The 13,491-nt window shown below is 42.7% G+C and overlaps 1 protein-coding gene across 2 annotated transcripts in view; it reads left to right on the forward strand.

Moving 5' to 3' along the window:
• LOC119422314 (son of sevenless homolog 1) overlaps positions 1-13,491 on the forward strand; it is a 37,676-nt gene that overhangs the window by 1,543 nt on the left and 22,642 nt on the right. For both annotated transcript variants that reach the window (XM_037689653.1, XM_037689655.1), the window contains exons 3-9: positions 713-844; positions 927-1,091; positions 4,282-4,491; positions 4,568-4,711; positions 4,789-4,899; positions 4,988-5,086; positions 9,678-9,805. In XM_037689653.1, coding sequence (XP_037545581.1) covers positions 713-844; positions 927-1,091; positions 4,282-4,491; positions 4,568-4,711; positions 4,789-4,899; positions 4,988-5,086; positions 9,678-9,805 — 989 coding nt within the window. The remainder of the gene's footprint in view (positions 1-712; positions 845-926; positions 1,092-4,281; positions 4,492-4,567; positions 4,712-4,788; positions 4,900-4,987; positions 5,087-9,677; positions 9,806-13,491) is intronic.

The raw sequence follows: 13,491 nt of genomic DNA on the forward strand, positions 1-13,491 counted from the left end.
ACACACACACACACACACACACACACACACACACACACACACACACATTAAACAATGTCACATGACCTGTCAGAAGCCAATCATGGCTGCTGAAAGATCATTAGTTTGTTTTTGGGTTTGAAGGCAGCTGATGAGCCAATGACAGTGATTACATCACTAAGTGGGTGTGGTCTTCTGTCCAGCTGAAAGAGACTGCATTAAAGTAATGAGGTGGTAACATAAAGGCCCTGCCCCCTGATAGGTAGCTCCATCTTCTGACCTCTGACTGCTCTTTTTATTGTCTGTGGTTTCTGTCAAACTCGATAAATCTGTTGATCCCCATGAAACAGCCAATCAGAGCAAAGGACAGGTGTGCCTCGCAGTGGTTACAACAGAAGCTAACGCTGCAGATCCATATTCAGACTACCGCAGTCCAGCTGTGCGGTCCAACTAAGTCTGGTTCTGGTTCCTATTGTCTTCCTATTCCTTTCCTCAGGCAGTCGGATCAGATCAGTTCTGTTTAGAGATGGTACCTATGGGTCTCTGAATGGAGCTGGAGCTTGTGTAGCTGTTCCTTTCAAAGAGCCGTTTAAATTCGAACAGGTAGTCACATGGCGCGACAAGTGACGTAGTACGGCCTATGTCACTGCACAGCCGTACGTAGTGCCTTGTCAAAAACAAATCCAGCTAAGTCTGGTTCCTGTCGTCATCAACCTGCTCTTTCTCTCCTCAGGACCGGGTCCAGAAGAGTTTTCCCTATCCCATTGATAAGTGGGCAATTTTTGATGCTCATAGCGCCATTGACAAGAGGAAGAGAAGGAACCCGCTGGCACTGCCCATCGATAAGATCCATCCGCTGCTGAAGGTGCACACCACCCTCTCCTCTCATCACCTTTTCAGACACAATGTTTCAGACATGACAGACTCCCACAATGCTTTGTGTTCAGGAAGTTTTGGGCTACAAGGTGGACCACCAGGTGTCTGTGTACATGGTGGCCGTGTTGGAGTACATCTCAGCCGACATCCTGAAACTGGCAGGAAACTACGTCAGGAACATCCGCCATTATGACATCACCAAGCAGGACATCACCGTGGCCATGTGTGCTGACAAGGTACGTACGAGGGTTCACTACTCACAGTTACACTCAGTTACACACAGTGACATGCAGTCACATACAGCAATATTCATGTTCCTCAGTGGGGAATCAACATTATTTTACTGCTTAAAATACTAGTTTTAAATATTTTTACACAAAAAACTAGTCAGTTTTTTAAAGCTGTCCGCCTGAAATAAAATTGTCTAATTTTAACCTCCTAAGACCTGAACTCTTGCATATGTGGATGCCAGGTCCTAGGAGGTTAATGATTTATTTTTTTATTTTATTTGAACTCTTTAAGGGTTTTGGTTTAAAAACTCTGCACCACAGTTTTTTTTAATTAAATTGACAAAATATTTATTTTGCGGTAATTTAAAAACAAAAAGTGTATTTTCCTTCATTATTCCGCCCTCTGGGTCGACATCCACATCATCCTCTGTTCTCCAGAGCTCAGAAGTGATGCCTGGTTCTGTTGGCCCAGTCAGAGGAGTTCTGGACCTCCTCCTAGTGGGACTCTGTCCTCTCTTCCTCTTTTAAAACAAATCATGATCACCCTCTTCATCAACAAAGTCCTCTCTGTCTGACTCACTGTTTTTCTCCTTCATGATCCTCTCTGTCTGAGAGGTTCTGGCTCGGTGGTTCCATCCTCTTCTGGATCCACAGCTCTGTCCTCCTCACGTTCAAAAATCATCTTTGTTTTGACTCAAATACACTGAAACTGACTAAATTAAACATTAAACACACTAAACTACACCCTAACTATAAAACCCAAACACGCTAAATCTCTCAAACCTCATGACTCACTCCTGCTCTAGCTGACTTTATCGTGCTGAACTCCATTCAACTTTTGCGTCTTTTTTTCTTCCTGTAGATGTTTTGGCGCTTGACAAATAACTTAGAGCCTCTCTCAGAAAGGAAGGCGGAGGTTATCTGTTTTGTCCCTGAGGCTGCCCGTCTTTGCTGCGGTCTCTCGCTCTAAAGTGCTTCAGATATGACGATGGTTTTCAGAAAAAGATGTGGCGTGGATTATTTATAACTCTGGTTTTACTTGTCCAATCAGCACAATTTAAAAACTGATGTGTAGTTTACAGTCTGTACTTTTGACAAAATAAATGATAAATGGCCTTTCTAGCTTATTAAGATACTCAAAGTGCTCTACACTACAATCTGTGCCCTCATTTACCCATTCATACAGCACTCTATTGAATCTCTGCAAAGACTAATAAGTGCTTTATCACATCCATACACCAGTGGGACACACATCGGAGGCAATGAGGGGTTCAGTGTATTGCCCAGGGACACTTCGGCATGTGACTGCTGGTGGAATTGAACCCCCAACTCTAACCACTATCACCACCAGCTCTAACCACTGAGCCACAGCCTCCCCAATTTGAGTCAAAAATCTCACTGCCATCTCTGCAAGACATTTCCAAACTTCCACTGGTATACATTATCATCAGGTCCTACTGCCTTCCCGTTCTTGATTCTTATCAGAGCTTTCTGGACTTCACCTTCACTACTCTTTCCCACTTCCTGTTCAACAGTTTATATGACCTCTACTCTTCTTTTTATTTCATTATCTTCATTCATTGGCTTCTCAAAGTACTCTTTCCATCTTCCCATCATTATCTCCTCACTTGTTAGAACATTATCATACCTATCTTTAATAAGCCTAACCTGCTGCACATCCTTTCCAGCCTGATCCCTCTGTCTTGCCAATCAGTACAAGTCCTTCTTGCCCAGCCTCCCAAAAAACTCATCATACGTCTTCTGCTTTGCCTTTGCTATCTTCCTCTTTGCTCTATGTTGCATCTCCTTATATTCTGGTCTCCTTTCTTCAGTCCTCTCACTGTCATATTTCTTCTTGGCTAACCTCTTTAATTGAATAGCTTCCTGCACTTCATTACTCCACCACCAGGTTTCCTTACTATCCATTCTCTGTCCAGATGACACGCCAAGTACCTTCCTACCTGTCTCTCTAATTACTGTTGCTGTAGTAGCTCAGTCATCTGGAAGCTCTTTCTTACCACCCAGAGCCTTTAACAGCTCCCCTGAACTCCTCACAACATTCTTCTTTCTTCAGCTTCCACCATTTGGTCTCCTTTGATTTTACTCTTTTTCTCTTCTTCACAACAACAGTCATTCTACACTCAACCATCTAATGCTGTCTGGCCACACTCTCCCCTGCCACAACCTTACAAAAAATTCAATTCAAGTCAAAAATACTTTATTAATTCCAGAGGGAAATTATTTGTTGTTGTAACTCATTATCCTCATTTCATTAAGAGATGTTATAGATACTGATGGCTGTAGACAGGAAGGATCTCTTGTAAAGGTCCATTCCACAGTGGATCCTAAGAAACTGGCTGCAGATGCCGTCTGATCCGTCCACCCAGACTTGGCTGGCCTCTTGGTTCCCCTCGGGCTGTAGGACCGCCCAAATGCTGGGCAGAACTCCTCCCAGAGCAATGGCCACTCCTCTCAGCAGTCTGCCAAGCTCCTCGTCACTGCGGACAGCCAACTGTAGGTGCCGAGGGACGATCCCGTCCTTCCGCTGTTACGAGCCGTGTTTCCTGCTAGTTCCAGGATCTCAGTGGTCAGGCACTCGAGCACAGCTGGCAGGTAGATGAGAATGCGTCCACAGAACATCCTTTTCAACTCACTTGAGATTTGGGGCTGTAGTTGAGATATTATTTGAGCTTTTGAGATGTTAATCAGCTGCTGTTGGTTGTAGAAAACAGCTTTGTTGCCATGGTTACGCATCGTAACAAATGTCCAAAACTAAAAAAGTTTCAGTAAAAATCCTTCCAGCTGCACAGCATCTGATACCAGAGGAAACAACCATCCAAAAAATGTGATTTATATCCAGAAAAAGAGGAAATAAAGTTTCCAAAAGCAAAATCTCAAAATGAAAGTAACAGAGCTGCTCCAACATGCAGCCACCTTGAGCGGCGCAATTCTAGAACACAGTCCCCAGTCTCCCACAAGTTTCCTCTTCTACACAGAATGTAGTCGACCTGTGTACTCCTACCTTCACTCTTATAGGTCACTCTATGTTCCTCCCTCTTTTAGAAATAAGTGTTGACTACAGCCATTTCCATTCTCTTGGTAAAATTCACCACCATCAGTATGTATGCTTCTGTCTTATTTATGTGGTTTCAAACGTGTTTTGCGCACGTGTGTGTGTGTGTGTGTGTGTGTTCAGGTGTTGATGGACATGTTTCACCAGGACGAGGAGGATATCGGCGGCCTCCCTCTGATGGACGAAGAGCCATCAGCCAATGAGGAGCAGACTTACTACGAGTTGGTGCGGAGCTTCATGGTAGATAGTCGTCAGTACTTGAGGCAGCTCAACCTGCTCATCAAGGTGTTCAGGGAACCCTTCGTCTCTAGCCCTGAGCTGTTCTCTCCACATGTATGTATGAGCAACGCTTATCTGATTGAGCATGTGACTTGTCGTTTGATCACGGTGATTGATCCACTTCCTACAGGATGTGGACAGCATATTCAGTCGTATCGTTGACATCCACGAGGTGACTGTAAAGCTACTGGGTCTGATTGAGGACACGGTGGAGATGACGGATGAAGGATGCCCTCATCCTCTGGTCGGGAGCTGCTTTGAAGACCTGGCTGAGGTGTGTTATCTGGTGTGATTCAGTTACTGATTGGCTGACTGGCTCTAGCCCCATGTGATGTGTGATTTGATTGGCAGGAGTTGGCTTTTGACCCTTATGAGACATACACTCAGGATGTCTTGCGCTCAGGCTTCCATGAACACTTCCTGAATCAGGTGACCAAGCCAGGGGCTTCTCTTCACCTGCTGGTAAGCTCCTCCCACAGCAGTCAAGATCTGCAGTCAGATTCTGGTGGTGGTGATGATGATGATGATGAAAGTGTCTTTATTTTGTCAGTCCATCTGTGTAGGTTTCAAAGAAGCTGTTCAGTACGTTCTGCCCAGACTGCTGCTCACTCCTGTTTACCACTGTTTGCACCTGTTTGAGGTGCTGAAGGTGAGACATCTCACCTGTACTCAACATGTCTCACACCTGCATCACACTCATCTCTTTTGTGGCTCACCCTTGTGCTCCACTTTTCACATCTAACATCTGACCCATTCATTCATTCAACCTTTATTTATGCAGATTAGTCTCACTGAGTTACGAGGACTCGTTTACAAGAGAAAACCCGTTCTTAGACAGACAACATATAAAGTACCGTCCATCCATCCATTTTCTTTACCCGCTTATTCCATTTTGGGTCACGGGGGTCGCTGGTGCCCATGTCCAGCAATCACTGTGCGAGGGGCGGGGTACACCCTGGACGGGTCGCAAGTCCATCACAGGGCCACATAGAGACAAACGAGACAAACAACCATTCACTCTCTCACTCACACCTAGGGACAATTTAGAGTTACCAATCAGCCTAACATGCATGTTTTTGGACTGTGGGAGGAAACCGGAGTACCCGGAGAAAACCCACGCATGCACTGAGAGAACATGCAAACTCCACCCAGAAAGGCCCCTGGACCGGGGTTTGAACCAGGGACCTGCTCGCTGAGAGGCAGCAGCTCTACCAGTTGCGGCACCGTACTGCCTATAAAGTACCGACAACAATAAAATGCAATTAAAACAAAAACAATGTCAAAAAAACAATAAAATCAGGGTACCTTTATGAAACAAGGTAAATACTTAAAACAAGAACATAATTGCTTTGATTTTTCTAATGACCTTATCAAATGTTTAAAATCCCCTAAAGAAATTAAGGTGAACAGCTTCAGTTCCTGTTGCAAGGTGTTCCAGGTTACAGGAGCAGAGTAAGAAAAAACCTTTTTGCCAAGTTCAGTCCACACTGAGGGAACGCTGCAGGTAATGATGGTCTGATATCGCACGCTGTAACTGCACTGATGACGTAACAAGTGGGAGGATATATAAGATGGTAGCAAACCAAGGAGTGATTTATAGATTATGTACCAGTGTGAGAGCCTACAGGTAGATAATGATGACCAATGAGTACAGTGTGCAGTGATGGATACGGTAGTTACAACCAGTTATGAATCAGTGCGCCATGGTAGACAGCATCCAACATCTGCAAGGATCTGGCAGGGGCATTCATGTTAATAATGTCACCATAGTCAATGGCCGGTAGGAAGGAGCAGCTACAAGGTGTTTCCTGGCATTCAGCGTTAAACAAGATCTCAAAAAGAAACCGATTTTTTTGTTTTTTCTGTATTTTTTGACAGCAATGCAGGTTTACAGTCATCGGACATAAATATCTAGATATTTGTGTTTTTTTTTAAAACAATGTATCTATGAACTTGGAACAAAAAGGGAGAGAGGGAAAAAAAACTTGTGTATTACAAAATATGCAAATTATGCAGATGGCCACTTGTTCTGAGCCTGGTTTTGCTAAAAGTTTCTTCATCATGAGGGAGTTTTTCCTTTCCAATGTTGCCTTTGTGCTTGCTCAAGATGAGAGTTCTGCTCCTCAGATAAATAATGATAACTTATTTTTATACATATGAATGTTTCTGTTTAGTGCCCTGAGATGACTTCTGCTGTGACTTGGCGCTATATAAATAAACTGAACTGAATTGAATTTAATTGAAAATTATTATTTTTTGTTTGCTTTATATAAAAGGAGAAGGAAAAAAAAACACCATGGAATCATTAATTCAGCACCTGTACAAAGTCTCCCCCCTTTTATATAAGTCTAATTGTCTAGAATTTCTGAATTAAGATCAGGTTTCTTAAGTAAAGGTTTAATTACAGCAACCTTAAAGCGCTGTGGTATGTAACCACTCATTAGAGACAAATTAAGCAGATCCAAAATGTGGATATTATTTAGGGGAAATGCCTCATGTTGAAGGTTTGGATGAATCTTTTTTTTTTTTTTGGACAATTCAGTGAGCTAAACAGGACAAAAATAGTCCAAATATAAATCAGGTTCTAGTGACATTTCTAAAGCTGACTCATCTGACAGGGAATCAGAGGCAATAGTAAGAATGATGGTTTGAATTGTCTCCCTAATTGAAATAATTATATTTTTAAAGAATCTCATGAAGTCATCACTGCTTATAGTTGTAGGGATACATGGTTCATCAGAGATGGAACTTTTCATTAGTCTAGCTAGAGTACTGAAAAGGAACCAAGGGTTATTTTTATTCTCATCAAAGAATAATATAAAGTTCTAGTTTCATGGAGAGCTTTGTTTATATGTTAGCAGGCTATCTCTCAGTTAAATAAACTTATTCCATGTTAGTGGAGCGCCATTTCCAGCTTTCTAGATGCCTATTTTAAAGCATGTAACTCAGAATTTAACCAAGGAGCCAGCTTCCTCTGATTGAATACTTTCTTTTTCAGCGGAGCAATTATATCAAGTGAAGTTTGCATTGAAGTTGTAAAATGATCAATCAGATGATCTAAGTCACTGCTCTCTACAGCATTACTTTGCGAGATAGAGGAAAACGACAATGGAAGAGTTTCGTCAAATTTAGTTACAGCGTTCTCTGATAAACACCTGCTATAATGAAATTTACTCTTAGTGGCTGTGCAGTCAGTTAATATAGATTCAGCCTCAGGTTGTAGTGTGTAGTCTGCGGTGGTCACATCTTTTAAACTTGTATTATGTTTTGAACAGGTTTTGGTCATCCACCCATTATCCAGTCTGCAGCGTCCACATCTTTCAATGTGTCTTCACTGCAGTTATTTGTGTGGGATAAATCTGACTATCCATTTAATTAAAAAGGAAAACACAGTGTTATGCATTTCATTATAGGCCTGTCACAATAACAGATTTTGCTGGGCGATTAAATTATTGCGATAAACGATAATATTGTTTGAAATTTGACAATAAATAGTAATTATTGTAAAATTTAACAAATTTTTGTTTGTCAATTAGTTTTACTTGTAGTACCTTTTTTAGACCATTGGATGGCAGTATAAGATTGTTTGAACTGAAGGATGGATAGTGAGGGAGCGAGCATTGTGTCTCTGAGAAAAATGGGAGGGAGGCCCCTTGACGTGACATGGGCTGTCTCTCTTCGTTTCTCAAAATGGCGGACGCTCTGTGCGGTTTGAGCTCTTTAGCATAGTATTTTTTCACACAAATCTTTTAATAAAAAAAAAAAATCAGTAAACAAGTTCTCAGCTTTTTTGTTTCAAAGAAAAACAAGTTTTTCACGAAGGCACGGGTTTCAACCGTGAGTTTTGGAGCTTCAACAAGACGGAGGTTTTTCCTGAGGTCGGCCTGTTAGTTTAGCTCGTAGCTTAGCTTCTCAGCTTAACTGCTTTTAACGATCCAAAAACGTGATTTTGGTTCGTTAAAATGGATTTTAAAGAGAAAAGAGAAAGGGAAGGGTCAGTGAAGATCACCGGAGTTGAGCCTTTTGTCATCCAGTGTCTTCAGAAAGAGAGAGACATGAAGAATCGATAAAGCCGATAAATGAAAATGAGGTCGATAATTTTCATTTATCATGTGATTAATTGATTTATTGTTTCTCGTGACAGGCCTACAGTATTACTTTACCTAAAATGAGGTTTTTGCTTTACAAAAATCTAATTTGTAAATTGAACCATCTTTGTTATCAAATGTCAAAGCTGTGCATGCGCAGGGACAGATAACTTTTAAAATTTGGCAATTTGAGAGCTTTTTGCACTTTTCTGAACATAGCCTTTTATTTTTTTGTACCATTGTAGGATTTTTTTAGAGGTAATTTCTCAAAATGTCTGCATCTTCTGTGCCTGACAAACACTGAGCACCTCCTATCTACAGATGTTAACTTCTGCATGCTCAGTAATCCAGGTATAATAATCTAAAAAAAGTTAAGTCAATCCTCTGGACGGGTTCAAATAACAAACGCGTGATTACAGCTTTTCAAATCTCATTATGGACCAGAACCAGGACTGTGGACACATCGTTGCCCGAAGATTAAACAGTTGTTGTCAATAATGGTACGACTGTGGTTCAGTGGTAGAGCAGTCGCCCTCCAATGAGAGAGTCGGGGGTTCGATTGCACCAAAATGAGGGCACAGATTGAGCTTTGAGTTTCTGGTTGGATAGAAAGGTGCTCAATGAGCCCAGTCCATTTACTTTTCATAATCTGCTGCATAAACCAGGGAGTCTGATGTCTGGACGTCTATGCTCGGGTGCTGCTATGTCCGATTTTTATTGATATTTAGCATTTAGGTCCGAAAGCAACAACCTAAAACCAGAGGTCCGTTTCTTGTAGACGTGTTCCATAAAGGGCTAGTTCTGGTCAGGTCCATACAGGGTTGGTTCTGCTCAGGGACTTAACACTTTTCAAATGTAAGCTGCTTTGTGGTGGCTCAGCTGAAGTCTATGAAATTCCTGCAGTCATGTTCTGCAGATTTTTTCATAGCTGAAAGGGTCAAAGGGTTAGAGTTGGCTCCGGCTGTATCCTGATCCAGTTCTGATCCAGAACTCTAAACAAGGTTCGTAGAACCATCTGTGTCTGGTTCAGATACCATTTTTGGTTCTGTATCTGTTTCCGCGTCTTTGGTGTGCTAGTCTTCAGTTTTATTAAATTTGACGGGAGGACCTGAACAGGTGATCCTAAATCCACGCCCCTTTGTGTTTCCATAGCAACTGGAGGAGAAGAGTGAAGATGAAGAGGACAAAGAATGTCTGAAACAGGCCATCACAGCTCTGCTCAACCTGCAGTCCAGCATGGAGAGGATCTGCTCCAAGAACCTCGCCAAGAGGAGGCTCAGGTACGTCCACACCTGGGAACACCAGAGACACGGACAGGTCTTCAGAACATCTAAGAGACAAACGGGTCCAATCTGTGGACAGTGGGACATGTGTACAGTGTCAGATATTTGTGAAAGTGTTAGTTTTGTATTGTTTGTTCCATACAATGAGGACATTCGTCCTCTGTATTTGACCTATGACACCTCAGACACACCCAGGGGGAGCAGTTGTTCAAGTACCTGGAGAGCAGGTGGAGGAGCAGGTGGGAGCTGGTGTCTTTGAACAAACATGACTGATGAACAAAAAACATTTCTGAGTAGTTGAGGAACAAAATCTTTTCAGTCCAGGCTTTTTGGACTGAGCTGAACTCCGTCTGTAACAAGGCTGGTAGCAGAACCAGGACCTGAAGCAGATCCAGGACCGGTAGCAGAACCAGGACCTAAAGCAGAACCAGGACCGGTAGCAGAACCAGTGGTCCAAACGCTGCAGAGCGGAGCTCAACAATGGCCGCTGCAGAAAACTGCAGTCCGAACCCTCTCAGCTGGACTCCTCCCATCCTCTGTGTTTCCCTTTGGACCAAAATAAACCCAGGCGTGGGAGCGCGGGGTCACAGGTGGAGGCAGGGCAGTGCTGATGTTAACAGGAAGTAGAATCAGTTTGTGGGTGGAGTTTCAAGCCTGCCCATTGTTCTTTGTTAGAGGAAAAGTATCTGAGAGAAAAACTGCTGCTGTTTGAAAAGTTTCAGGTTTTGGTCTGATTAGAGGAGACGACGAGCAGGACAGACAGGTGGACAGGTAGACATGAGGACGTAGGTGACTTTGTTTATTCTTTATTTCTGTTACAGGGTGGGTGTGTGTGTGTTATATGAATGATAAGCTTTCTGACCCAGCAGGACCTCCTCCAGTAGCAGAATCCTCAGTGGTTCTCTGTAGGACTTCATTGGTCTCTCTTCTGGTTTTGGAGAAGTTCTGGCCCACTCTGCTTTCCATCATTGAGGGTTCTGCTCAGCTCTCTGAAGGTCCACCACAACATCTCAATCAGGTTCAGGTTCTGGACTCTGACAGGACCGTTACAACACCTTGGTTCTGTTCTTTTTGACCCGTTCTGTTGTAGTTTAGCTGTTGTGTTTGGGATTATTATCCTGTTGGACCCAGTTTGGTCTAAAATTCAGCTGTTGGACAGATGGACTCACATTTGACTCCAGAACCCATTGGTCTACAGTGAAGTTCCTGGTCCATTCGGTGACTGACAGGAGCCCAAACCATTAGCATCCACCACTGTGCTGACATCACTTTCACAGCAGCTGTTTTTAAATGTGCTTTATAAATGAATTTGACTTGACTCCTGCTTCGCGGAGCTCACGGGCTTCATGGCGAGAGGGAGAATCCCCACCTCCCTGCTCTCCTCCTTTCTCCATTTGTTTGTCTCTGACCTGTTGGGTAATTTCATTGGTCAGATTTTTAAAAAAATCTTTATGCAGGTCGTCTCTTCAATACACATCTCTCTGGGGGGGGTTGGTCCTCGTTTCTCAATGAGACTACCTCATTGGTTCATTGTGGTTGACTGCTGGTCACATGGCCTCAGGGAGGGATTATGGGTAAAATTTTTGTTCATTTTGAATAATTTTGGTTAGCTGTTTAGCATTGTTCTTTTAGTGATTAATAGTCTTTTTTTTAGCCTAATTCATGTGTTCATATGTGTTGGTTTGTGTTTGGTCATTCTGTAGAGCAGCTATGAGTGAGAGGTAGTTGGCACGAAGAGGCGTGTGATTCACTCTGCGTGTGTTGAAAAGCAAACCAAAGTCTATGAAACGCCATCTGGTGGTTGATTCTTGATCTATATCAAGAAACTGTGTGCTGTAAGCTTATTTATGTACAAAATAGTTTTTTACGTTTTGTTTTATTATTTTTGTGTGTGTGTGGCTAATACAGTTCGTTTAAAAAAAGCCTCTTAAATGGTTAGAAGATTGATGTCTCCTCAGGTTGAACAGCAGGTGGGCTCGCAGATCTGTTTACTGAAGCTGTGAGTTGTGAAGGGACTGAAGGTTTGTTCTGGTTCAACATCATCTTTCATTAAAACATCTCCCAGAGGACTAAAAAGGTGGCATGGGAAATAGATGTCTGGGATGAATATATAGACGGATCGATGGATGGATGTACGGATCTGGATGGATGTACTGATCTATGGACGGATGGATGGATGGACGTACAGATTGGAGAAAAGTTTCAGGAATGATTTGCGACAAAATGGTGTCAGCAAAGGTCAAAGGGAAAGTTTACAAGACAGTGGTGAGACCAGCTATGTTGTATGATCTGGAGACAGAGACATGGACAAAAAGACAGGAGACAGAACTGGAAGTGGCCAAAAAATGAAGATGTTGAGGTTCTCCTTAGGAGTGACAAGGATGGATAAGATTAAGAATGAGATCATCAGAGGGTACAGCACAGGTTGAACAACTGGGAGATAAAGTTAGAGACCAGACTGAGATGGTTTGGACATGTCCAGAGGAGGGACAGTGGGTATATTAGTAGAAGGATGGTATTAATGCAGCTGCCAGGAAAAAGAGAAGAAGCTATATGGATGCAGTTAGAGAGGACATGGAGGTAGTTGGAATGAGGACAGAGTGAGATGGAGGTTGATGACTCGCTGTGGCAACCCCTGAAGAGGGAAAAGCCAAAAGAAGAAGAAGAAGAATGTAAACAGTATTCTGTGTACTTTTACTAAAGTCATGTACTCGCTGTACTGTGTAGTTTTCCAAAGCTCTTGTACCGGTACCCACTATACTATGTACTTTTACTCATGTCATGTACTCTCTATACTGTGTACTTTTACTAAGGTCATGTAATTAGTATACTGTGTGTACTTTTACTTATGTCATGTACACAGTATACTGTGTACTTTTGCTTGTGTCATGTACACAGCATACTGTGTACTTTTACTCATGTCATGTACTGAGTATACTGTGTACTTTTACTCATGTCATGTACACGTGCCTGGGTAACCACAGAATATATTTTTCTGCTTTCATCCTGGGGAAAGAAACTGATCTCAGATCTCATCCTGTTGGGAAATGTGTCAGATTCTCAGGTTGGTACTGGTTTGTTGTTCTGGACCACACAGTCGCATGAGATCAGAACAGTCTCAGGTTCTTCTCCCAGCTGGGTTCTGCCGATCTAGAGTCCTTTGGTTCTGCTGGGTTTTCAGATTATTGCTGATGAAGGGGGAGGTGTTGCATTCTTTAAGGGTTTAAGCCCTAAATAGATTATCGAGCTGCTGCACATCAACAACAAACACTTTCAGATTAAAAGTTCACTTCTCACATGGTTATCGAACACTTTTCCCGATCTGATGTCACACGTGATGATGATGTCACTGACATTGATGGAGATAAGAGAAAAGAAAAGTGTCTCTGCCTTTCAGCTGTTCCCTCTTCAGGTGTCTCCACAGAGTCCTCCTCCTTCATCTCACTCTGTCCTCTGTCCTCACTCCAGCTCCCTCCATGTCCTCTCTAACTGCATCTCCTCTTTTGTCTTTTTCCTGGCAGCTGCATTAATAACATCCTTCTACCAATATAATAATAATAATAATAATAATGTCATCACAATGTCAGCACTGTATGTTTCCATACAATGGCGAAATTAGTCTCTGCATTTAACCCATCCACCACCAGGTGGTGCAGTGGGCAGCTATTGAAAGCGCCCGGGGG

The sequence above is a fragment of the Nematolebias whitei genome, chromosome 16, assembly GCF_014905685.2.
Source record: "Nematolebias whitei isolate Nwh7 chromosome 16, NemWhi1, whole genome shotgun sequence".
Classification (NCBI taxonomy): domain Eukaryota; kingdom Metazoa; phylum Chordata; class Actinopteri; order Cyprinodontiformes; family Rivulidae; genus Nematolebias; species Nematolebias whitei.